Source organism: Nomascus leucogenys, chromosome 20, assembly GCF_006542625.1.
Source record: "Nomascus leucogenys isolate Asia chromosome 20, Asia_NLE_v1, whole genome shotgun sequence".
NCBI classification, from domain to species: domain Eukaryota; kingdom Metazoa; phylum Chordata; class Mammalia; order Primates; family Hylobatidae; genus Nomascus; species Nomascus leucogenys.
The window spans coordinates 58429618-58457211 of NC_044400.1; the positions used below are offsets into that span (position 1 = coordinate 58429618).

The 27594-nt window shown below is 38.5% G+C and overlaps 1 protein-coding gene and 1 pseudogene across 2 annotated transcripts in view; one reads left to right on the plus strand and one right to left on the minus strand.

Annotated features, from left to right (window-relative positions):
- The window catches only part of STIM2 (stromal interaction molecule 2), a 163354-nt gene extending 136175 nt beyond the window's left edge, over positions 1–27179 (minus strand). The window contains exon 1 of one of the 2 annotated variants that reach the window (XM_003258557.3): positions 26484–27179. In XM_003258557.3, coding sequence (XP_003258605.1) covers positions 26484–26895 — 412 coding nt within the window. In that variant the 5' untranslated portion in view covers positions 26896–27179. The remainder of the gene's footprint in view (positions 1–26483) is intronic. The other variant, XM_003258559.3, reaches the window with a different exon arrangement.
- Positions 13503–14214, plus strand: LOC100596937 (annotated as a pseudogene).
- Positions 27180–27594: the final 415 nt, after the last annotated feature.

Genomic DNA, 27594 nt, shown 5'->3' on the forward strand with positions numbered 1-27594 from the left:
AGCTAATGAATGACAATCTATAAGGGATACACCAGAGAAGTTCCTGTAATTAGCACACAGTTTGAGCATTAGGCTTTGTCCACTTCTTTGAGTTCAATCAAAGTCTGTAATTCTGTAAAAGCATGGTATGATCTTAGATTATTAGCAAGCCACATCTTAACCCAAGTAGAAAATGAAAGCAATATCAACCAAAACAGTAAAGAAAAAAAGCTCAAATAAATTCTAAGTTTTAAAGGGATCAGGGACAAGGCAAGAGGCAAAAAAAAAAAAAAAGTTTATTTGGTTTGGTGCTTATTGTATCTTGTAACATTCAGCATTTGAACACTACGGGTTATTCCAATTTCCTAGCTCTTTAAATTATATCCTATAAAGGCATAAGCTTTTATGTCTTTACTTCACAATAAAGTTCATATGACAATGAACTTGATTTTCAGGACAACAGAACAGAAAGGCTTTCACTGTATTTAGTATCCACATATAGCTCCACTTATACCACCTATTACCACCTCCATAGCTAACAAGGGAGCTCTAGCACTTTCTCTCCCTGGACAAAAGCCTACTAATTGGTCTCCCTGCTCTAAGACTAGACCTTCTAGAGTGTCATTTCAGTGAAAAAGCTGAAGTGATCATTTCCAAACATAAATCATGTCACACCTCTTCTCAAAAACCCTGCAGTAGCTCCCCATCTCAGAGTAAATGACATACAACGACAATGTCCTCACATCTTGTAGATGATGTCTACAAGACTCTGTCCATTCTGGCCTAGACAATCTCTCTGATCTATTACTCTCTCCATTGCTTACTCTACACCAGCCCTGTAGTCTCCTGGAAGTTTCTCCAAAAATCCAACAATGCTATCCATCAGGGCCTATGCACATGCCATTGTCTCCACCTGAAGGGTATCTCATCACTCTGTCCCTCCCTTCCCTCTTCTCAAATGTCAACTATGAAGATTTCCCTGACCACCTTAAATAACAGCAAACACACATATACTTTCCCTAACATTCTCTACCTTCTCACCTATTTTTACTTTCCTTCATTGCATTTATCATCTCCTGATAAATATTTGTCTACCTGTTAACTGTCTTATCCTCAGTGAAATTAAGCTCGTTTTCTTCATTGCTCCAATACCTACAATATCTGTAAGTGTTCAATGAGTATATATTGAAATAATATATTAGCCTTAAGCTAAAATTTCAAACAATCTTCTCAGTTATACGAATATGCTCCTAAACATAAAAAGCTTTAAGAAGGAAAAAGTTCATATACTGTCCTAGTTCTCCTTGCATCCTTCTCACTGATTTGGTTTTACAGAGAATATGAAAGGAAAGGAAATGTTCTACCCGTCACAGTTCTCCTCTGTTCCACTGAACCTCAAATTATGAGCTCACATAGCCACAACTTCCTTGTTTGTCAAATAAGAGGAATTGGCCCATGGTGATCAGCTTCTTAAAAATCAAGTATCTAAAAATCAGATTTAAAATAAGGTTTATATGTAATTTCAATAAGCCATAATGGAATGTCTCAGTAATTAGGATAAATCAACATTGCATATTTACATGAATAGACATATACATATACCATATATATATATACACATACATATATATATACACACACACACACATACATACACACACACACATATACATACACACACACACACACACACACACATATATATACACACACACATATATAACCTGAGGTGCTAAATTTGGTTTCATTCTCATAATGCAACTAGCACTGAATGCTGTATTTTCAGTTTTACTGCTCTTATAAACTACATAGCCTGGTAACCAAGGTAAACAATTTGTATATCTGAAAGTTACATTCTGAATTCACCCAGGCAAAACATAAACCTGAAAAAATACTCAGAAATGAAAACTAAGTCACAAATATCACACATTAAAATCCTACATGCTTTATTCAAAAGAGGATCCTTCATACCATCAAGATTTACAATTCAAGCCTTGATACTCCTATTTGCCAGTCTTAGCAGATACCAAAAAGTAAAATGATAGCTGTCCAGTAAATAAGCTGATATAATCATATGCTGATGACTCCATTTATTCACATTCAAAAACAGGGAAGCAAATCTATGGTATTAAAGTAAGGACAGTGGTTAACCTTGGGCAAAGGCACATAGTGGTTTCAAGAGGACATGAAGGACTTCTGGGTAAAGGCAACATTATGTTTCTTGATCTGGGTGCTAATAACATGTGAGTATTCACTTTGTTAAAAATGGTTAAAATGAGCTGTATACTGATGATTTGAGCCCTTTTCTGTACTGTTATACTGTATTTAAGTAAAAAGCTTTTGGAAAACTAGATATCACAGCAATTCAAATCCATGAAAAAGAAGGTTGAACATGAACAGCGGAACACAAAATCAACAATCCTTAAGAATATCTGTGTTTTTGCATGTGTACTAACCCTAATATTGTACCCATTAACTGTACCCACTACATTCTGATTAAGAAAGTAGAGAAATAAGTAACACGTTTTAGAAATAATTTGCCTCCAAAATGTTTGAAATAAAGCAAGTTTTATAATTCAAAGGAGTCAATGTTCAATTACTCAAGAGGCAAGAGTACTGGTTAAGGATGTGAATCTTGTTATGAGAATTCTGTCCCACCCACTTGCCAGTTCCGTGAACTCGTGTTTAACCTCTCTGGGTCTGTGTTACATCACCTATAAGATAGGGATCTACCCCAAAAGCTTGTAAGGATTAAATGAGTTATTTCATGTAAAGCATTCAGAACAGTTGCCTGATATATGTAAGTACTCAATAAATGGCTGTTCACTCACGTGGGATACTTAATCCCCCAATGGTGCTAAATAAACAGGGTGTTTCTACTACAGCCAACTGACAGATGAACACTGAAATGCAAAGTGCCCCTTCTTAAAATAGCTTGTACATTACCCTGCCTATACAACGAGACAATTTCCTGTTAGTTTTCTTTATATTTAAATTTCCTAAAGTAGTTGCAGTAGAAGCAATAAGTCACACTCCAGCTCTATTCTGGTTCTTTTCTAAACCTTTATTACAAACAGGTTTAAGAATTAAATAACCATTTCGAGCAGAGCATCATCATAGAAGGAAACTGTAGGATTTTAAAATACAGTAACAGCTAATGCTTTCTAAGAGTTATTATGTGGCAAACACTGTACTCAACATTTTCCTGTACTGGTCTTTATTGCTCACAACAACCCTATTAAGTGGGTATGTTGTTCACCCTGACTAAAATGGCCTAAGTCTCTTTTACTGGAGAACACATTTCATTTTTTTCACCTTCCTAACCAGGCACACACAGTCTCCCACATCGAAGGGACTCAGGGCTGTTTGCAGGAACTGGTTCGCTACAAAGATGACCGCCTGTAACTCTCAAGCCCAACTTGCATTTGGGTGAATTCTAGAGTGAGCACCTTCTTTTCCAGAGAAATATAAGGAACTCAGGTATCTAATCCCATTATTTTAGTCCCATTTGAGATAACTTCCTTGGTTTGCTGAGAGGCTCATCCATTTGTGACGTATTAATCCAGGTAACAATCTGATAATACTACTGTTCACAGTAACTTTTCAAAGAATAAGATAAATGCTGAGGATCAATTTCATGGCTATATAATATGAAAATAAGCTATCACCATCATACCAAAATACATAACCTTGCAGATTTACATGGCTCACTCAGCACAGCTACACACTCTAACACTGTACATGGTGCTTTGTTTCTGTCAATTACAAAAGGAACATTTCATACACCATTAAGTCTCCTTCAAAGAGATTAATAAACATAGCAGCAAATTTTCATTTTTAAATTAACCTTCAAAGAGTCTTTTCGTATCTTATTTTAATTACGCAATTCTATTTTTACTGCAGCTGTGTTACAAAGAATGGATCTGTTAAACTGCTTTGCCCACCATAATGTAACTTATTATACACTTTCGGCACCTCAGGCAATGTCCTAGCATATACTAATATACCTCATTCCTGTGTTTCTATAATATAGTAATTCCAAGACACTGCCAATCCCTCTATTTTCCAAGGGAAAAAAATACCTAATTTACTGAACACCAAATTATATACAATATAAGACAGGTATATATGTGCATACATATGTTTCCAGTTTAATCCTTACCATGACCTTGAAAGATAGTGATTATCTATTTTTAACCCAAGGAGAAATTGAGGCAAAGAGATTTTGAGTTAGCAAATAATATACCATTTACATGCAAGTTTATTTATAAAGCCTAGTTTATTCCTTTATTTCACACACTGTTTCCCTCCCAACCTTCCCCTCTTTCTCATGCTTCAAGGCAGGCTTCTCTGATCATCAGTCCCCATGGTAGAAAAGACACACAAGGCCGGGTACAGTGGCTCGCGCCTGTAATCCTAGCACTTTGGGAGGCCAAGGTGGGTGGATCACTGGAGGTCAAGAGTTCGAGACCAGCCTGGCCAGCATGGTGAAACCCCATCTCTACTAAAAATACAAAAAAAAAAAAAATTAGCCAGGTATGGTGGCGCATGCCTATAGTCCCAGCTACTCGGGAGGCTGAGGCATGAGAATCACCTGAACCCAGGCAGCAGAGGTTGCAGTGAGCCGAGATCGCACCACTGCACTCCAGCCTGGGTGACAGAGCAAGACTCCATCTCAATAAAAAAAAAAAAAAGAAAAGAAAGGACACACAGATAGCACCTGGATTTACATATAATAGTTCAAGCCATAAAAAGAGACTAATGGGCCAGGTACAGTGGCTCATGTAATACCAGCACTTTGGGAGGTCAAGGCAGAAGGATTGCTTGAGCCTGGGAGTTCAAGACCAACCTGGGCAATATAGGGAGATCCTGTCCCTACAAAAAATACAAAAATTAGCTGGGTATGGTGGCACATGCCTGAATTCACCCCCAGCTACTAGGGAGACTGAGGCAGGAGGATCACTTGAGCCTGGGAGGCAGAGGTTGCAGTGAGCTACAATGGCACCACTGCACTCCAGACTGGGTGACAGAGCCAGACCCTGTCTCAAAAAAAAAAAAAAAAAAAGAAAGAAATTTAAGAAACTAGGTTTCTAGATAAAACCAGAATTATAAGGGGGCATTGCTTCTTGGCCTTTTGGCTAAGATCAAGCGTAGAATTACATTTGGGGGAAAAAAATTAACAACAACTGAAACTTTACAAAACTGGAAAAAATGAAACCACAATTAACTTATTATTAATAGAAAGATCAACCCTTTTCATGATATCACATTTTTACAAGAATCACCATAAGAGAAGGTCAGAAAAGAATCAGTCTTCATCTTCTCATTAGTTTAACACATCTTTTGCCAGGGCAATCTCAACCCCCAATTACAAGGGACAGTGTATTTAACAACACAGAAAAGGGAAACCAATCATACTCTAAATAATCAAAGAAATAAAAACATGACATTTCACTGAAAATACCAAAGATTCTTTTTCAATAAAACACTATTGGGCACTCAAAAACACAATCCTTCCAGAAAGCAATCTGTCAGTAAATACATACAGATAGATATTTTTTAAACCTTAAAATATTCATATCTTTTAACTTAATAGTATGCTTCTAGGAAGCTGCCCTTAAAATCCAAAGTGGAGAAAAGATTTAGGCAAATAAATATCTACAACAATATTTTTTAAAGAAAAACTGAAAACTATCCAACAATGAGAATCCACCCAACAATGAGGAAATAATTTATATCTTCCATTCAATAGTTAAGAAAAAGCTCAGGATACTTTGGATTTTTAAAAGATGCAAAATTCCATCTAAAAGGATTGCAACTTGTCTTAGTCCACTCAGGTTGCTATAACAAAATGCTTTATACTGGGTAATTTAGAAAGAACAGAAATTTTTTTGCTTACAGTTCTAAAGGCTGGGAAGTCCAAGATAAAGGCACCAGCAGATTCAGTGTCTGGTGAGGGGTCTCTTGCTTTACAGGTGGCACCTTGTTGCTATATCCTTACATGGCAGAAGGGAAGGGCAAAAGTGGCTTTTTTTTTTTTTTTTTGAGATGGAGTCTCACTGTGTCGCCCAGGCTAGAGTGCAGCGGTGCAATCTTGGCTCACTGCAACCTCTGCCTCCAGAGTTCAAGCCATTATTCTGCCTCACCCTCCCAAGTAGCTGGGACTACAGACATGCACCACCACACCGGGCTAATTTTTGTATTTTTAGTAAAGACAGGGTGTCACCATATTGGCCAGGCTGGTCTCAAACTCCTGACCTCAAATGATCCGCCTGCCTTGGCCTCCCAAAGAGCTGGGATTACCGGCATAAGCCACCGTGCTCAGCCCCCTCTGGCCTCTTTTATAAGGGCACTAATCCCATTCATAAGGGTTTTGTCCTTATGACCTAATCACTTCCCAAACGCTATACCTCTTAGTACCACCATCACCTTGAGGGTTAGGTTTCAACATATGAATTTTGAGGAGACACATACATTTGGAACATAGCACAACTACATAAAATAATATTACATATACATATAAAAAAGAACAATACCAAAATGGTTCTTTCTGAAGAGTACAATTTGTTTTATTCTCTTGTCTACACTTGTATATATTTTCCAAGTTCAAAATAAGAGAACCTATGTATGTAAGAGAAGAATAAAATAAAAATAACAAAGTACCGATTTTAAGAATTCTAAGATCGTTGAAAAAAATCACTTCTAAAACATTTAAGTTACTGTATCTGGTTTAAAATGCATTCGATATTTCCTCTAGCTTAATTCTAATTTGGCTATCTCAGAAAAAAGAAAATTACATGTATGTATGTATATATATATATGTGTGTGTGTGTGTGTGTGTGTGTGTGTGTGTATATATATATGTGTATATATATATGTATATATATGTATATATATATGTGTATATATATGTATATATATACATATATATATGAAGGTTTATGCACAAAAGGTATGAACCAAGGCATTCATATGAAGGTTTATGCACAAAAGGTATGAACCAAGGCATTCATCCAAAAAGCTTTATGGAGTACCTATGAGACAATGTGTACTACCTAGATACTACATGAGTACAAGGGCCCAATCCTTTTACAGCGTATATTTCTGTGGATAAGTATAGATAACAAGTTAATAAGCATATTAAAATGTAATTTCTGGTTATAAGTATTATAAAGGAAATTAACAAAATACTGTGTATGTTTATCAGGGACAGCAAAGACAGAGCCTGCTCCTATAGGAAGTCACCAAAAAAAGTCCTGAGAAAAATACAAAACCAAAAACATACTGCATCCAGACATGCAAAAAGATCAGAAGGAACAATCAAGATGTGGGAAACCTCAAGTGCCAGGTCCCAGAAACAGAGAAAGAGTTTCACATACTCCAGCAGCAGAAAGGAAACTGGGTAGATGGAAATGGTAAAAACAGATGAAGCTACAAAGGTAGACAGGGGCCAGATCATGCAGCAATTTGCAGGCCAGCATAAAAGGTTTCTGTTCTATCATAATTACATAAGCCACTAAAGCAGGGGGGAGAAAATTATCTTATGTGTACTTCTGAGATTAGACTGCAGAAGGTAAAGAATGATAACAAGAAGTTAGGAAGGTACTGCAGGAATCCCAGTAAGAAGGAATGGTAGCCTAGACCAAAGTGATGGCAATGAAAATAGAAAAAAGCAGAGAAACTCAAGACATAATGTGGTGGCTAGAACCCATAGTATTTACTGGCAGGAGGTCAGAATTTGGGCGATGAGGGCCCAGAACAATAAAGTATACCTCTTAGGACTCTGGCTGAATCATTACTTACAAAGCTGAAACTTAAAGTGTGTTTCTAATGACAAGGAATAGTTACACATATTATGAAGTATCCATGAGATGGAATATTACTAATGTTTGTGGAAGGCTTGCTTCTCTTTACTATCTATGAGATAATGGGCATGATACTTATATAGTCCTTTGGTTTCCTCAAATAATTACTACAAATAATACCTACTGCTCTCAGAGTTGTTGGGAGAATTAAACGTGAACCTATGAAAAACACAACACAATTACTGTGTAAAGCTATCAGAATTCATAGTAACAATATCCCACCACCCAGAATAAAAAAGGTATTCAATAAATGTTTTGTAGTTGAATAGACAAGCAGATAAAAGAAATGGTATAATATCCCAGGTCACCTGACTCAATCCCATAATCCTTCTACAAAACTATGCACTCTTCACCACAGGCAGGTAAAAAAAAGATTATCAGTTTCACAACTGTTAGATTGTGAAATCAACTAAGTGAAACCATGAAATCCTCATTAGAGATTTTTGGTACAACTTATACAAAAATGGAAGATATATGCTGTCATGTCGATTACATAATTAAGTAACTACACAGTCAAGTAGATTAACTAGAATTATAGGTAAGTTTCTGAGTCACAAAAGTAATTGAAAAGTTTACTGGCCTACTTACAGGCTGATGAGTCAATCTGAATGCAATACAAAAAGAGCACACGACGGGGGAGAGAAAGTGCAAGAAAATATTAAAATAAAGTCAAAAGTTAGACGGTGATAAGGTTTGGCTCTGTGTCCCCACCCAAATCTGACCTCCAACTGTAATCCTCATGTGTGGAGGGAGGATCCTGACGGGAGGTGACTGGCCCACAGGGGTAGTTTCCCCCATGCCGTTCTCATGATAGTGAGGGAGTTCTCATGAGAGCCGATAGTTTTAAGTGTTGCACTTCCTTGCTCTTTCTCTCTCTCTCCTGCCACCATGTAAGATGTGCCTTGCTTCCCCTTCACCTTTTGCCATGATTGTAAGTTTCCTGAGACCTCCCAAGCCAGGTGGAAGTGTGAGTCAATTAAACCCCTTTTGTTTATAAATTACCCAGTCTCAGGTAGTATCTTTATAGCAGTGTGAAAATGAACTAATACAGATGGGGAATACAAGTGAGTGGCTAAATAAGAGAACAGAACACAAAACCTGGAAGGAAAGGAAAAAGAGATATACCAAAAATCAGGATTAGTCAGAGTCTGAGAGACAATTACAGACTAGGAGAAGGCGGTAATTACCTCTCCCACCCGCAAGGCCCAGGCAAAGATCCACTGCTCCTAGGGAAGAGATAGAAGTAAAAGCCTACTATGCTTCAAGGACACAGAGACCCTCCTGACCCATGATCCCATACCAAAACTAATCAGAAGTATACTACTGCTAGGGGAAGGACAGAAAACTCTCTGTCCCAAGTACCACCTCAGTCACAAGGCAAAATTTGGCTGCCATGGCAGGGGAGAGATTAGGGGGAGAAGAGACGACTGAAAAGGTTCTACTCTCAAGACTCAGGCTTACGAGCCCTACCTAAGACTGAGGGTAGACCAGGAAAACCAAGAACTTCTCCACTCCCATCACAAACCTAGCACATAAAAGAATCCACTATAGAACAGGATGTTGCTGATAGCTGCCAACAGAGCAGTGTCTTAGTCCCTTTGTGCAGTCGTAACAGAATATCTGAGACAGTGTAATTCATAAGGAACAGCAATCTATTTATATTTCCTCACTGTTCTGGAGGCTGGGAAGTCCAAGATGAAGATACCAGCATCTAGTGACAGCCTTCTTGCTGCGTCGCTACATGGCAGATGGGCAAAAAGAGAGACACAAAAGGGAGCCACGCTTGCCCTATATTTTATAACAACATTAATCCCACCTATGAGGGCAGAGCCCTCATGGCCTAAGCACCTCTTAAAGGTGCCATTTCTCAGTACTGTTACAAGGGCAATTAAATTTCAAAAGGAGTTTTGGAGAGAACAAATATTCAAACCATAGCAAGCAGGAACACCACACAGTCCATCCAAAGCACAAAATAACAGCAACTCGCCGCCAGAGAAATTTAGGTCTGTGGTGCACTGAAGGTAATGATACTAACAACAGAGCCATAGCCAGCCCAAGCAGTCACAAAACTAACTCAACCTACCATATTAACAGTGTGACAGAGGAGGTATACTCATTTCTAGACACAGGTTCTTCTATCATTCAAAAAGTATGAGACACATTTAAAGAAGGAAAAACAAAAAACAACCCATCGTCAAGAGATAAAGCAAACAACAGAACCAAACAGAGATTACCCAGATGTTGGAACTAATCAGAGATGCTAAAATAACTATGATTCATAAATATGTTAAAAGAGGTAAAGGAAAAGATTAATATGTTAAAGGATCTGGACAACATAAGAACAGATAGGAAATTTTAGCAGGGATACGAAAACTATAAGAGAGTCAAATGGCAATGCTAAATTTAAAAATAAGAATTTATCAAAGATGGAGAATCCCTTTGACAGGATTCTTCATGAACTTAGGTCAACAGAAATCATCCAAACTGAAAGAGAAAAAAAAGGGGAGAGGTGTTTTTTAAAATAAAGAAACCGTAAGGGAACACCATTATCAAACAGTCTAACATATACTTAATTGGTGTCCCAAACAGAGAATAGAGAAAGCAAAGGAAAAAAGAATTATCTGAAAAGATAATAGCCAAGATTTTCCAAAATTAACAAAAGACGACCAAGATCCAAAGAGGTCAGAAAGCCCTCTTAAAATTGGTTAAGTTATAGTTACCTTAAATCAGGCAAGTCAAAGCAAAAGGTTAATACAAAAAAATATAACTTGAAATAATTAACTATTGGAAAGTACATATGTAACAGATATTGTAAAAATATTTTCTATCACCTATAAAAAGATGACATTCTATTTACCATCTCCACATGAAAGTAAACTCAAATGGTCTAAAATAGAAAAAAAGACAGTAAGAGACAGAAAAAACCTGAACTGTAAAGTAAAATCCAATAATTAAATCCAATAATTAAACACATACTGTAGTTTTCTGCCAAAAGGCACTAAACCAGTGAAGACATTGATTATATTGCTTTGGCCAAAAAACCGTCAATTTTCAGCAAGTACATTAAATAAAGGCATTTGGTTATGAGTTACAAAAACAACTATTATATATAAATTTAGTAAATCCTCTAGATGATAATTCCAATTTGTGAAAATTCTAAAACCCACAAATTTATTTATGGTTTTTCATTTCCACTGTTGTGAGAATTTTTATGTTAGAGTAACTGGAAAAAGAAGGGATCTAGAGATTGATCAGAGTAAAGCAAGGCACAGCGAGTTTTAAGACTTTTAAAATGCAACCCTGAGTTAAAGGAAACCTAGGTAAAGTCCACTTGGCCTTAAAAGTGTATTCCTGTGACTCAAAAGTGGGAAGTGCTACGATCCAAAGACCTACCTAAGTGGTGGGAACAGAGCCAGGAGAGACTGTCCAACATCCTCATGTCTTAATATAAAGGCTCTACAGGAAGAATTCTAATTTTACCAATACCCTGTTACTGAAGTGCTTTCATCCATAGTAGCAGAGAAATTAAAGACTTCTTAAATAAGTTTACCCCAAACCTTTTCCATTTGATTCATCCAAATCAATCAACATGTCTGAGACTGTGTGGACCCCTAAGACGTGTGAATCAACAATTCCAAGTATCAAAAACAAGACATCTAGCTTTTCCATGGACTGGACACTGAGCCACTAATATGCTCCTTTGTGTACATACTATATACTACAAGCGAAAATGGGTTTTCAAACATCTCATAAGCTACAGAAGGAAATACTGAACTCTTCCTAATAACAAAAGGATGATAAATGGAAACTAACTTTTCTGAATTACTAATTCAGAACATGCAAATGATTACTATGGTACTTTCTTTTAGCAAATATAAATATTAATAAGGGCTTTTGTGGGGCTACAGACTCTCCGAAGCCTATTTTTCCCAAAGGTCTGTTTTTCAATTTGAAATTCTGCTAGTATAAGATTTTTCAAAAACATCACCATAATAATTAGAAAGGAATTGTCTATAAATATATGTTGTCTTGCTTGGGAATTTGTATTTAACTAAAAACAGCTCCCATTTATCTAGAAATCTTGAAGACTGACAAAATACAAAGACTTATTATATTTTCATTCCTACAGTCTGTTCTCACGTTGTTACATTATAAATTAGAGGCCTAAGACACATACAGGCTTCTTACTCCTTTACTAATCTAGAATATAAAGAAAAAATAATCCTAATTATTAACATATTTACGGCTTATGATGAATCTATCATGACTACCAGCCACCTGCCTGAAAACAAACCTAAACACTTCAAAATGTAAAACTAAATTTTTAGTACACTATAAAAGTTACCAGATAATTTTATAAACACATTTAAACAACTCATCATAGATTATTCATATATAAGTTTGGTTACATTCAGAGGACCAGCATATGTGCATATTTCTATAAGATTTTTAAACAGATCTCATAAAAAATACTATATAGCATATGGCAAAAATAACACAAAACTAGGAGTTAATAGATCTGAGTTCTAATTTTAGGTCTATTACACTAAGTTAAACTTGATAGTAAGTTAAGAATATGCCGGGCGCGGTGGCTCACGCTTGTAATCCCAGCACTTTGGGAGGCCGAGGCGGGCGGATCATGAGGTCAGGAGATCGAGACCACGGTGAAACCCCGTCTCTACTAAAAAAAATACAAAAAATTAGCCGGGCATGGTGGCGGGCGCCTGTAGTCCCAGCTACTCAGAGAGGCTGAGGCAGGAGAATGGCGTGAACCCAGGAGGCGGAGCTTGCAGTGAGCCGAGATTGCGCCACCGCACTCCAGCCTGGGTGAGAGCAAGAGACTCCATCTCAAAAAAAAAAAAAGAATATGGATATGCTTTGTATAAAACTCAAAGAGATTTATCATTGTGAATTGTATAACTGATACTATGAGTCAAAAGATTAATAAATAAAACCAATATGCCATTCAGCTTCAATTAAAGGAAACTGCAAACTAGTGAGTACTGGAATGCGCAGCAATCATAATACGAAGAAGCTCCCAATTTTATTCTAAGATCACATACTGCATGTAGCAAAACTACATTTGCCCAACAAATAACCACAGCATTAAAAGTAAAATTATGACAGCAGCAACTTCATTAGTTTAGTTTTCTCCTACTTCTCTGGCACCTAAAAAGTGTCTGCTCTCTAGCACAAAGCAGACATTCAAACATTTGTTTAATAAATATCCTCCACAACTAAGTGGCACAATGTAACTTCACAGTCTATGCCTAATACTTATTGATTTTACTACTTCCAATTTCATATTAACCAGCACTTTAATGTTCTTAAAATCTGTGAGACTATAAATCAAATATAATTGTAACCTTTTAAATAATCCCATTCTTTTATTTCCCTAAACTCGAAAAGGTATGAAATTATTCATTAAAAGAGGAGAGTTCATACTTAAGCAAAATGAGTAATATATTAATAATAACTGCTCGGTTTATGTAAATGAAGAACTGAAAGCTGATCCTATAACATTTGTCCACTAGAAGTTACCAGTCACCAATAAAGATGTGCCACAGTTCTTCCTAAAAGTACTTCACAGTACTTGGCATTGCGCGGACGTTGGGGGTGCTGGGGCCTAGTGCTCAGACAAGACTCTTGGGCAGGCAGATGGCTTCTCGGTGGCAGGGTGTAGGGGCCTCTGTGCGCCGGAGATCTCTCCAGTACCAGGAGCAGCTCAAGGACAGCAAGGAGCTGCAGCCTGTGGCCAGCCATCCAGCAGACCCCTGCCACAGCCCTGGGTTCCGTGCGCAGACAGTTCCAAAGGAGGCTGCCCCTGACAGCCGTCAACCTCAACCTCTGGGGAGACCCCTCCTGGCAACACTTGGAAACCCCAGAGCCAAGGCAGCAGAGCCTCCAGGCTGCAGATAGCTCAGCTAACAGTGCCTCAGGTGCCAAGTCCCAGAGAATCCAGGATCCTGACACCAAATGGCTGGTGGAGACTCAGGTGAAGGCCAGGAGGAGGAAGAGAGGGGCACAGAAGAGCAGTGGATCCCAGACTCACAGCCTGAGCCAGAAGAGCAGCCAGCTGTCTGGAGGCACCCCTGCCCACTCAGCCGCAGACCCCTGGGAGAAGGAGCATCACTGCCTCTCTGCCCGGATGGGTTCGTGTACCCACTCACTACGGCGGTTGAGGCGGGAGTCTGCCTTCTAGAGCCCTTACCCCTTGACAGAGCCCCTCTGCTCTCCCAGTGAGTCTGACAGTGACCTACAGCCTGTGGAGGCAGAAATTCAGCATCTCCAGAAGCTGTCCCAAGAGCTGGACGAAGCCATTATGGCAGAAGAGAGTGGTGATATGAGCATCTCTCTCATTCATGACTGAGGATGTGCCCTGCAGGAAACAAGCCCTGTCTGATCACCAAAACTTCACACCCAAGTATGTCTGTGCTTCCCCATGAGCTTCCTGGACAAAGGAGTCATAGTAACCCTGGGCCACTGCCAACAAGGACCTAACAAGGCACCCAGAGCCCCCCTGCTCTGGCCACATCTAGCCAAAATGATTTAGTTCAGAGCTAACACAGTAGCGATGAGAATGGAAAGAACTTTTTTTTTTTTTTAAAGACGGTGTCTCACTCTGTCACCCAGGCTGGAGTGGAGTGCAATGGCACGATCTCAGCTCACTGCAACCTCCACCTCCAGGGTTCAAGCAAGTTTCCTGCCTCAGCCTCCCGAGTAGCTGGGATTACAGGCACCCACCATCATGCCTGACTAATCGTTGTATTTTTGTAGAGATGGGGTTTCACCATGTTGGCCAGGCTGGGCTTCAACTCCTGACCTCAGGTGATCCGCCCGCCTCGGCCTCCCAAAGTGTTGGGATTACAGGTGTGAGCCACCACACCCGGCCTGTTACCCTCTGAATTAAACCCAAACAAGGTAACAAGGTCTATGAGGCTCTGTACCATCCAGCCCTTCCCTTTTCTATAGCCAGATCTCATCCAACATTCCTCCTCCCTCAAGATGCTGGGTCAAAATGATACTATCCCTCTTCAAATAATTCCAATTCTTTCTTGCCTCGAAGTCTTTGTCCATGTGGAATGCTATTCCCCAATTCTTCAGACTTGGCCCTTTATTGTCCTTCAAGATGCCACCTTAAATGTGACCTTCTCAGAAGCCTTCTCTAACTAGCCTACCTAAATTAAAAAGTGCCCCACATTATTTTCTATTTTATGTCTCTTTTGTTCCTTAATAGCATTTCTCACAACTCAAAATAGTATTTGTATTTTCTATCTTCCCAACTGAAATGCAAGCTCCATGAGAGCGAAAACCTCAACCTCATTCATCTTTGTGTCCCCAATACTTATCATATGCTTGTAATATACTTGGCATTCAAATATTTATTAAGTAATTTCACATTTTAAAAAAATCACTGTATGAGCCTATTATTAAATATATCAATATGCATACATACCTATAAAAGATTGTAAAAAAAATTTTGATGTTATCTTTGTTATTTTTAGCTGTTGAAGTAGATGTATTTTCTATATTTACTTTTCAGTATGTTCTAAAATTTTTATAGTAAACCTTTAAACTCAGAAATTAAAGATTTTAAAGTCTAACATTTCAACTGCAAAATGCTTTAAATCTTTAAGTCATATAAAATAATAAAGGTACAAAATGACTCAGGCTTATGATACAACTAATTTTTTTTTAATATCATGCTGCTTCTCAATGTCACTGTCTATACTTAGCTTCATATTTCTACAGCGTGTTAACTAATCTCGGACCACGCGTGGTCCGGTTATTTAGATCAACTAACTGCCTCAAACTATGTCTTCATACTTTTTTAAATGCAACATAAAATATCTTAATAACACTCAATAAATCAAAGCACATTTCTACAACTATCCTACCTCTGTATCTATAGATAAAAAGAATAACGATAAGTCAATAATACCTGAATACTTACCCTTGCCAGGCTCTATTCTAAGCACACATACAGTAATTCATTTACTCTTTGCATCCCATTTTAGAGGTAAGGAAATTTAGGCACTAACAGACTAAATCATCTACCCAAAATTACAAAACCACTGTCAGACTGGGATTCAAACTCAGGAAATCCTGCCCTAGTCTAGAGGCTATGCTCTTCATCACACTATACAAAAGTGGAAACGGGCCAGGCATCGTGGCTCACACTCATAATCTAAGCACTTTGCGGGGCTGAGGTGGGAGGATTTCCTAAGCCCAGGAATTTGAGATCAGCCCTGGGCAACATACTCAGACTCTGTCTCTATCAAAAAAAAAAAAAAAAAGGGTGAAAACAGACTTATGGGCCAGATAAAACTTCAAGATATAAGATGCTGTGCTTCTTAAAAATTACATTCTGTCATCCTTATATTTATGAAAACAAAGCCCAAACAGAAATTATGCACTTATCAAAAACCTGAGTCAAACTGAACAAACCGAGTCAAAGTTTAATTTTAAAAAGGACAAATTATTGGGCCTCAGATATATTTTAGGAGTCGTATTCCAAGATTTCAGAATATTTAATAGCAAATTTTGTTATTTACCAAAAATAAATGAAGAAGAAACTCATAAGGCCATTGGACAATAAAGATCTAGAATGTAACATTAATCACAATGTTTGTATCTGCTACTTCTCCAGCCTCATTTCCTGATTCAACTCCATATATACCTTATGCTTTAACATAAAGATCCTTGGCACGGGGGGATTTTTAAAGTACGAACTATTTGAGAGCAATCCTAAATTTCTGTTATATGTACTAACTCATGGAGATAACCTCACAGGGATTCTCTAAGGATTAAATTGGATGAAACATACAAAATGCCTGGCAAAAATTTAAATCTCACATGCAAATACGGATGATGCTGCACTGCGAACGGGCCCAGCAGTGACTCTGTCATCCTGGGTATTTGGTAATTCACAACCATATTTAGCATTCTCAAATGTCAATGCCTATAATAATCGTCACTCCCCACCCAGCTTCCTCACTTCACACCTATGGTTTTCCACCATGCCTTTCTCTATCTGACAAACTCACACATTCTCAGCACATACTTCTACTCTGGATATTTTAAGAAAAAAAAAAAAAGGATTCACTAATAACCTACTAATAACCTGCATCTCCACATCAAAATTAGCAACTCCATCTTTGTAATTCAGTAAAATACAGCACATAGCCTTAGGCCCTTTTACCCTTATCACAATGTATCATCACCCTTTAAGTGGGTATGCCTTCTAGTAGACTACAAGGTAGGGTGAATATCTTACTGATCTTGAAATTCCAAACACCCAACTGGTGTCTGGCACATAGGACTCACTGAAATTTTTTGTTTGCTTGCTTGTTTTTTAATAAAGTATACAAAAGAGTGAAAAAGGAATGATACCCGAAAACATGTATATCTATCATATATCAGTTAAAATTTTTTTTAACTATAGTTGTTTATAATTATACTTTGTTCCAAAGAAGGGGGAAGGGAGATTTATTTTTTAATACTGCAAATGTATAACAAAAACTTCCATTAAATATTCTAATATATATTTTGTTATAACTTCAGTAAGGCATAATGACAAAAAGTAGATATATTTAAGGTATACAATTTGATTTGATATATGCATACATTATTTAATATGCACCACAATGAAGCTAATTCACATAATCCATCACATCACATCCTTACCTTTTTTATTTGGTATGTTAAGAACTCTTAAGGTCTACCCTCTTCACAAATTTCAAGTACAGTATATGATACTATTAACTACAGTCATACTGTTTTACATTAGATCTCCGAACTTATTTATGTTGCATAACTGCATCTTTGTACTTGAAGTTTCAACATCTCTCCATTTACTCATTTCCCTAGCCCCTGGTAACCACCACTCTACTCTGTACGTTTGATATTTTCAGATTCCATGCAGTATTTGTCTTTCTATGTCCGCATTATTTCACTTAGCATAATGTCCTCCCCTCCACGTTCATCCGTGTTGCCGCAAACGGCAGGATTTTCTTCTTTTTTAACGCTGAATAAGATTTCATGGTGCATGTGCATATGTATCACATTTTCTTTATGCATTCATTGATGAACGTTTAGGTTGTTTCCGTATCTTGGCTATTGTGAAAAATGCTGAAAAGAACACAGCAGTGCAGATATCTCTAACAGGTATTTTCAGTAAATGTAGCAAGGATACTAGATAAGCTACCACAGTAGTGGCCTTTTAAGAAACAAAATATTTATACATATTTTCATATTTTTAGATTATGCAATCCACTCTCAGGCAATTTTCAGGTTTACATTTAAAAAAAGTTTTTTTTTAATTAGCCATCTGTGGTGCCTCACAGCCTGGGAGGCTGAGGCGGGAAGATTGATTGAGTCCAGGAGTTTGAGGCTGCAGTGAGCTATGATCATGTCACTGCACTCCAGCCTGGGCAACAGAGTGAGACTACATCTCCAAAAATAAATACATAAATAAATGTTTTTAAATAGTCAATTTCAGCATCTTTATACTTCCAGTTATTCATACCATAGCTGACATAAAACAGTCACTAAATAATGTTTAAAACTCTATGCACACACAGACATATTCACCAACGACTGGCTTTCTCACTTTAACCCTCTATAGTTCTTTTTAGGACCCATATATAACAGACCTAGAACCAAACAAACTTTTTTCTTTTTTTTTTTTTTGGAGACAGGGTCTCACTCCGCCGTCCAGGCCGGAGTGCAATGGCCTGATCAGGGCTCGCTGCAGACTCAACTTCCCCCAGGCTCAGGTGATTCTCCCATTTCAGCCTCCTGAGTAGCCAGGAATACAGGTGCACATCACCACGCCCAGCTAATTTTTTTTGTATTTTTTGAGGAGATGGGATTTCACCATGTTGCCCAGACTGGTCTCGAACTCCTAGGCTCAAGTGATCTGCCCATCTTGGCCTCAAAAAGTGCTGGGATTACAGGCATAAGCTACAGCGTACGACCCCAAACAAACACGGCATAAACATCAGAGGGTATAGTTACAAATGCAAATTCAAATATAGCCATGGGTACCTACAATTGCACTTTAGCTTTTCTTTCTTAATGTGGTACCCAGAAGAAAGAAATGGCGAGGATTAATACAGTCTGAATATGTGTGGCAAAGCAGAAATAAGAGCTAAACATGACAATGGTTCAAGGCATTGGGGAAACAGTGCAAAAATTACGCATACATCATTAATGAAAAGGTTAGAGATTTATTGCTGGACAATAGGAATAAAGAAGGGGGATTAAGATTATCTAGTTATCCAACATCAGATTTTTTAAAAAAGAAAAAAAAAGACAGTAATAGAAAACATGGGCCTGTGCAACTTGCAGTGTGCTGAGTAGGAGACAAAAACTTCAAACAAGGGCTTAAAAAGCCTTTTTACTTATTGAGAATATTGTAAGAAACTACAAATCACTTTCACTACCCTAGGGGGTTTTGATGAGGCTGCTTATAATAAGGCTGTTTAGTATTCTGTAATCACATAAATGAGATATTCATTTCAAGCATTTTTTGAATTAAAATCCCAGCACTTAATTCAATAAAATAGTTTTTGAGGTGTTTCAGTTCCATATAATATCAAGTTTAGGAAGATCAAAAAGAGGTAGAGAAAGTGAAAATGACTAGAGAAAAAAAAGTTACACAGAGGCCAAGATCCATAAGCACACATAAAAACAAATTCATATGCAAAAAGAAACACTCGGACAGATACAGGTATTTGAGCTCTGAGATGAATGTTAGTTCAAGTAAACTGCGCTTGCCAGGCTCTGTGGCTCCGGTCAGCCTGTGAGTACTGGAGGGGAGTTACCACTATCTTATGAAAACACTGAATAGACATTATTGAACATTCTGCAACTGCTCCTAGCCTTAATCCTGAAATTGTTTCACTTTAAAGGATAGGGCTGACAAAGCCTAGTAGAAAGGAAATTACTCTCGGGACTGTAGCCATGATGCTTGTGCTATATTGCGCCAAGGGCCAAAGGAAATAAAGCCAAAAATCAAATCAATCATTGGCTTGGGGTTCCCTACCCCCAATTTAGAACTTTCCTAGTAATGAAGTTCTCCGAGGAGGAAACGTTCAGCTAGACTAGAGGAACAGGAGGCTGAGAACAGAGCCTTAAGAGAGAACCACCCTTAAAATCAGCAACAATGAAACTAGTCAAGGAAAACAGTTACAGAAGGTAGAATTAGACAGTGTCAAGAAAGACCGAATATCCAATGTATACTAATATAAAGATCTAGATGGCTAAAGAACAGAACAAACCTTTTAGATTTGGCATTAGAAATCATCATCTATAGATTAAGCTTGAAATTCACACAACAATGAAATTTGGAAGTTAATATTGAAACAAGTAATATGCCAGTAGTCTGAAATATTGTTATTCACAGCTAAGGGTTCAGTAGAGACTTCGACTCTTGACTTATAACTTTAGTTCAATCTGGAAACACTTATCCTTTTAATACATGGAATTCTAAAAGCTTTATATAAGCATTTTATGGCAAATATATTGTCTTTGGATATCAAAAGTTTTTTTGTTTTATTTGTAAAACAACTGGCAAATACATTTGCAACTGTTTTTCTGTCGACAACTTTGTAAATCATCACATAAGCCCAATTACATTTTTTTAAAAACTAATCTTTATATTAAGAAATGGGCACATTTGAAATAAAGAAGATTCTCTATCACAAATAGTGTGTTTCTTCTTGGATTTTTCAAGGGCTTATACTAATTTAAATCATTCTATAAATTCTGTATGCTTAATGATAAAGGTAATTTTTATTTCTTAGACTTCATATAAATAGCCAGATTCCTTTCTATGCTAAGAATAAAGCCGATTTCATAAAATTTCATCTAAACATTTTCATAGCCACTCCAATAATTAGAATTCTCAAGACCTCTCCTTCTAAATAATTTCCTGACTGGCATCCTTATCTCTGTTATCTCCTCATTGCCATCCACCCAGAATTAGCTTTCTCAAACACAAAGGACATGCCACCCCCATCTTCAAAAACCACAATGCCTCTCACCTCCTAATGACAGGATATAGATTTGCAACTTCAAGAGTTTATTAACAAAACACTCTGAAAGTTCAAAATGCCTTTTACCTTAAAAATTAAAATATATGTACATTTTCCCTAACGTGCATGTTTAGAAACCTTCAAATAGTTTTATATCTCTCAAATAATCTAATAAAATGGATATGCCAAGAAAAGGTATCATATTTGTCCTGGGTGTCTCATTCTTCCCAGTATACAGCCGAGTACCCCAGTTTTAAGTGTGCTGACATTTTGATACATACTGAATAGACTAGGGAATTGTAAAGCTCTTGATAATTTGGCCCCAACCTTCTTTCTTCTTGCATTCCTCATTACTCTACATATACCTTATACTTAACTCTAAAGAAAAGTATTTACCCCCTATTCTTGCATATGCCTCCTCCCAGAAAGCCTTTTCACTTATCTCCACAAGAAGTCCTACCTATACATCAATGTCCAGCTCAAATCCTGCCCTCCTCCAGGTAATAATCTCTAACAGCCTCTTCCTTTCTCCTACACTTTGCAGTCCCTTGTGGTGCTAATCACAATCCATCGCATATTGTTTGTATAAGGATGCATACAACATACCAGCTAAGAATCCAAGCTTTGGAACCAGAGAAACCCTGGTCAACCTCTAACGCTGCTACCTACTAGATGTGAGCTTGGGCAAGTTACTTAAGATCATCCAGCATGTTTCCTAATCTACTATATGAAGATAAAGACAGCAACAATAGAAACTGAGGACTACTTGTGGGGGAGGTAAGAGGAGGGGTAAGGGTTGAAAAACTATTGAGTACTATGCTCAGTACCTGGATGACGGGATCATTGGTAACTAAAATCTCAATATTATGCAATAAACCCAGGCAATGAACCTGCATATGAATCTAAAATAAAAGTTGGAATCTAAAACGAATTTAAAATAAAAGTTGGAAGGAAAAAAAAAAACAGTAGCTATCTAACAGGATTAGTCTCAGAATCAAAAACAGTGATGTATAATATAAAAAGCACTTGGCACAATACTAACACATAGGAATAGTTTAATACATGTGCCTATTATTACCTAGTCTGAGTCCAAAATGGTGAGACCTACATCTTATTCTTTTTTTTAATTCTTTCCCACTTCTCTTTTGTGTTATTCTGCTTGTACTTAATAATTATTTAGTTAATAAAATCTGATCAATTCAGAAGTAAATTCCTAGGTAGATCTTAATGACGTAAAGTCCAAACTCCAGTAAATGTCAAAAATGGCTTACTATCCACATTATTAGCAGTTAGTTTTAGTATTAGCTTAGCCAATATGTACATTAACTATCATATTACATAAATGCAGATCTCTGACAATCATTGTGAAAGTGTTCACACCACAATTATCATCAATGATTAGGCCACTATCAAAAATCCTTGATATCATTACGCGAAAAGAGCCTAAATTAATCTGAAAACACTAGCATGTATCCAGCCACAAAGCAAGCCTTTGGCAAGCTAAATGATCCTGTGTCCTCCTTTTGCATAAAAGGAAGCTAAATCTTGGGTCCACTTTTCTAACTGGCCCTCTGAATTCTTCCTGTGCTATGAGATTCCCAACTGAGGCCAGTTATGCCATGGTATTCTTAAGAGTACCAAGGGATGCAATGTTTCCAGAACAATTAGATTACTACCAATTCTTAAATGTTCAGAATCGACTAGATCAAATGGATATGAACAGATTCTTTAATCCTGTAGTTAGCAACAATAATACAACTACAGCAATGACCAAAGACTGGTGAAGAAAAGAACTGGTAATGATACTTAAAGGGAAAGAGAAAGAGGATACAGTAAATGATGGCTTTAGGAAGTTCAGAAAGAGCAACGTCACAAGCGGAACAAAGGTCTCTCAGGGTATCTGAATCCACTTTGAGTCTACAGTCACAATGGAAACATTAACATGTGTAAGTTATTCGTAAAATATTACTGAAAGCAACATACATATCCCACAGGCAAACCAACTACTAATAAAAATAAATAAGGAATACAACTGATTTCATTAAAAGTTCAGTTTAACATTTTCCCAATGACAGTCATGCTAATTTGAGATATTTCCATCTAAATTAATGAAAGCCCCACAACACAAATGTGTGTAACAGTAATGGGGAAAGTGGCCATTATAAATGGTATTATATGTTGAACTAAGAATATATTAAATTTTAATTGAGATTTTAATACTTCTACGATACATGTTTTTATATATGTATATTTCTAACAACATGCCAAATCAGTGAAATGGTATTACAGTTAACATAAAACCTTCATACAGGCACTAAAGAATGTACTTTAATTCATTCTTTAAAAGGATAGAGGCAAATATTTTCAGTTAAAATTTGTTATTAAAAATTCTGAAACAATTAATTCCATAAGAAATAATGTAATGTTTCAATTATTTGGCATTTTTTTGTTTATTTCCCTTTCCTAAGCTATTTCTCAGCGACCCTATCTGGGTGAGATTGGTCACTTCCTACCGGGATCAATTCATCAACTCTAAATCTGTTAGGCAAAGAACGAAAAAAAAAAAGTATTGTTTTGAGTTATTAAAGCACTGCTTTAGAATACAATCACCAAGCTCTCAGTCACCTATCCCTAACTTGCTTTAAATTTCAATCACTTTCAAAGTAAGTGCCCTAAATATATAATAAGTGCTGTGTATGTAATTTAAAACCCTTACTATATAATGTTATAAATATTGGTTCCGTCTCGTCAAAAACATTTGTACAGTGAACTCTGAAAAGGTAATATTTAAAAAGGAAAAGAAAATATAAACCTGTATTCATTATGACAATGGGTCTGTTTATTTGGATGATTTGTATAGTTTTGAGCAAATAAACACAGGATAATTTAAAGGCAATTTACTCTTAAAGTACACTAAATCCCTAAAGTAAAACACTTGAGAGGCAAACTGCAGTGAAAAAGAATGTTTTATACATTTTATTAGTCAAAGGCTAACTCTTACGGAGCTTCTAAAGGTAAGTATTAAAAACGCCAATCTCGAGAGGAAAACAGAAAAGTGATTTTGGCTGTCATTTTGCAGAGCTATTAAGAATACTCACAGCTAAATCACAACTTTAATCAGGAGCCAAAGAGACCAATTCTTCTCTCAGAATGCTTTCAAAAATTTTCAATTTTCAAAATTCACGTGAGGTTTAGTTCTCTTATTACTGATGCTCTACTCCATCTCTATCCATTAACGCTGCCTAGAATATGACACCACACCACAGTATTTTGTAAATTCAGTCTATGGTTTTACCTCCTGAAGTGTACACTAATGCTAATAAATTAGGTTCTAGGCTTTGCATAACATTTACAAATAGAACCATAAAAGAAAGCACTATTCATACAATCTTAAGAATGGGAAAGAGCCCTATAGAGGCCATACAGTTCAAATAAATTTTCAATATTTTCTAACTTCATCATAGATTTTCAGTTTACTTTTACCAAGTGCCTATATGGGTGCCTATATGGGTGCTATTGACTGTTTTTACATCAACTTATTAAAATAACAATTTAATTTGTATATTGGGTAGTTTTATGATTTAAACTTTAAGTGGAAATGTTTAACTTGTTAAAAATCAATATTCTGACAAAAGGAAAGTAAAAGAACATTAGAAATAATTCCGGGTATTCTTCTAGCAAACTTATTTTAAAGCCCTATGGCACAAACTCATTTTGTGTGATACATCGGATTTTTTTCCAATAAGAATCACCTTTCTCCCCCAATGCCTTAAATAAGTATAGAGAAATTTAAGTCTTAAAAAGGATTGTAAATGACTTATTAAAGTTCCATCTGAGCAATTTTCTTGATGTGATCTACACAGTATAAAATATACTTATTAGCAGTCAATAAATACTAAATTTTCTGAATTGCTTGCCTTTTTACCAATTACTTTTTGACGGAGCATTAGCCAATTATGTATTAACCAAATTTTTCTACTCGAGAAACCTAGAACCACTTACACCTTCTAGAAGCCTAAATATTTCTGCTCCTTCCCTTCCTGCATGAGGCATTAAATCTTCAAATTATAGTCTTATCTATCAACTTTCCTAATAATCACCATTCTTCACTATACTGTTACTTGCCACATTTTTATTTGGAGAATAAATATTATTCAAGCATAAAGCTGTCTGACCTATCTTCTCACTCAAACTATACTATGCTCCTAATACTGATTATTCTATAATCACTTTATCCCAGTTACCCGATTGGTAGGTTTGATGTATCAAGTTCCATTTAATAAGGCTTGATATGCTTCAGGGTAAAGTTAAACATGCTGACCATTATGTTCTATACTCTACATCCTCCAAAGCTTTTAAAGTTTACCAACATCCTTCTTCTCTCTAGAATAGTAAATATCCTATCATAGAACCCAGAGAAACTGCTTGGCTTTAAAGAATATAGTTTCTGAGCACTTGTCAGAGAAGCTGTTAGTAACTTCCAGACGCCCGCTGGACTATCATTTTGGTTAAATTAATCACGGGTCATCTTATGCCACTTTAAACTTTTTAGTCTTACAATAATTGTAGGAAATCTACAGACCTACTTTAAAAATAAGCGAAATACTAAAAAAAAAAAAAAAAAAAAAAAAAAAAAAAAAAAAAAAAAAAAAAATCATTATTTTAGCTCCATTACTTTTCCCAAAGAAATCATTTCAGGGTCCTTATATCCTAACTTTTACTTAAACCACAACTGATCCGTTGTACATAACACCGGAAGGCTTTAAAAAGGATACAATTCTGCACTTAACCTTACAAAACACGTTTCCAAGTTTTCAATTACGAGAACGTTCTATATACAAAAAAAAAAAAAAGGTGCTGGTGCAGTCTATCAGAACTGTGCTGCTAGCTGCAAGCCCCGAGTATGCTGCACTTTGCAAATTTTAGGTATAATTTCTGGTTACCTGCTGAGGTTTCTGCACCCTTTGTCACCCAGTGATGCTCCCACCACCAAACACTTTCCATCACTTAAAACGGACCCCACAAAAAATGCACAGTAAACTTAGGCATTTCTGCATACTAACACGGAACCACTAATATCACTAGCTATTATGGCTCTCAAAGAATCCCCTTTAGCAGGCTCCCCTGGGACGTTGTGCTCAAGCGGGGCTTTGAACCGGTGAGACTCGCTGCCAGCTGCCTTTGCAAAAGCAGCACCAGAGGTAGACTCAATACCGCAATGCTGCTGCTGACTTTTTCTAGCAGCTTAAAAAAAAAAAAAAAAAAAAAAAAAATCAGCCCAGTCCCCTGCAGACCCTGCTGGCACTTCTGCAGCACGAAAGAGAAACCACCGCATTGCTCAGCTTGGAAGATCAGAGAGCCCGACTGAAGGGAGGGGAATCAGTGCCGTCGAGAGGCTCGGCGAGGGCGGCGTGTCGGGGTGAAAAGGGAAGACGTCCGGAGTGCAGGGGACCGCGACGAAGCAGCAGCCAGGGAGCCGCATCGCGCCCTGGCCGGGGCCGTGGAATAGCGGACGTCCGGCAGAGATGCTGGCCTCTGCACGGAATGGGGGTCCCACCGTGGCCCGCCGAGCCCCGCCCGCCGCCTCCCGGCCCCTCACCTGTCATGAGCGCCGGGCTGTCGCCGGCCGCCGCGGCGGGAGAGGAGGCGGCAGTTGCGGCAGAGCCAGTCGCCCGCCGCCCGCGGAGGTGCCGGGGCACAAGCTCGCATCCGTCCGCCGCTCCGGCTACCAGCAGCCCGAGCACCAGCAACGCAGCCCAGCGCCGCCGCCGCCGCAGCCAGCCCCAGGCTGGGCCGGGAGTCGAGGCGGGATGAGGGCGCCGAGGAGGAGCCGGGTGAAAGCGCAGCGGCGCCCCGGCCGCCTGCAGCTCGCCCGCTCCGCGAGGCGCCGCCACCGTTGCCGGCGACTCCTCCGGCCGCCCCCGCCGCCTCAGACGCTGGCTCCCGCCGGGCGCCAGCCTGGTCCCGTCGGCACCGGCGGCCTCCGGAGCTCTGATCCCGGCTGCGTTCATTGGTTCCGGTTATTTAAAAAAAAAAAAAAAAAAAAGGTGAGGGGTAGAAAGGTACGGCGTCTTCAGGCAGTGCACGACACCCGCGCTGCTGCTGCGGCGAGACCGGGAACCGCTGCTCTGGCGCCGCCAAACACCAACCCCAGCGCCCGCGCCGCCGCCGCCGCCGCCGCCGCCGCCGCGGCGCATCCCCCCGCCCCCTCCGGCCCGCGCTGGTCGTAGTACCACGCTCCGCCGGGACGCCTCCCTCCCCTCGCACATTCGCTCGCATACCAATCCCCCGCCTCCCTCAGACCCTCCACAGCGCAGGCGCGGCGCTGCTGTACTGCGCGTGCGCGGCACCCCAGCCCCGCCCCGCAGGCGTTCCTGTACGGAAGGTAGTACCGCAGGGCGGTTGCTAACGCTTTAGCGAGCCGCGACGATAGGGGGCGGGGAAGAAGGGGGACGTGTACTCCTCCCTCATTCACGGCACCACCGCGAGGGGGAGTGGGGGCTACAAGGGGGCGGAGAGAAGAGTCCAGACGTCCCACATCCTGAGGGCGCGTTTCAGCCTCGTGGAGGGCAGCGAAAGTAATTGCATGGATCAGGAAAATCTTGCAATCGGAAAACAGCAGCATCCCCGTAATTTCAATATAGGTAGGGCTTACAAGTGGCTGTTTAGACGCGGTTAGCATAACTTAGCGCTTTATTTACTTGCCAAAC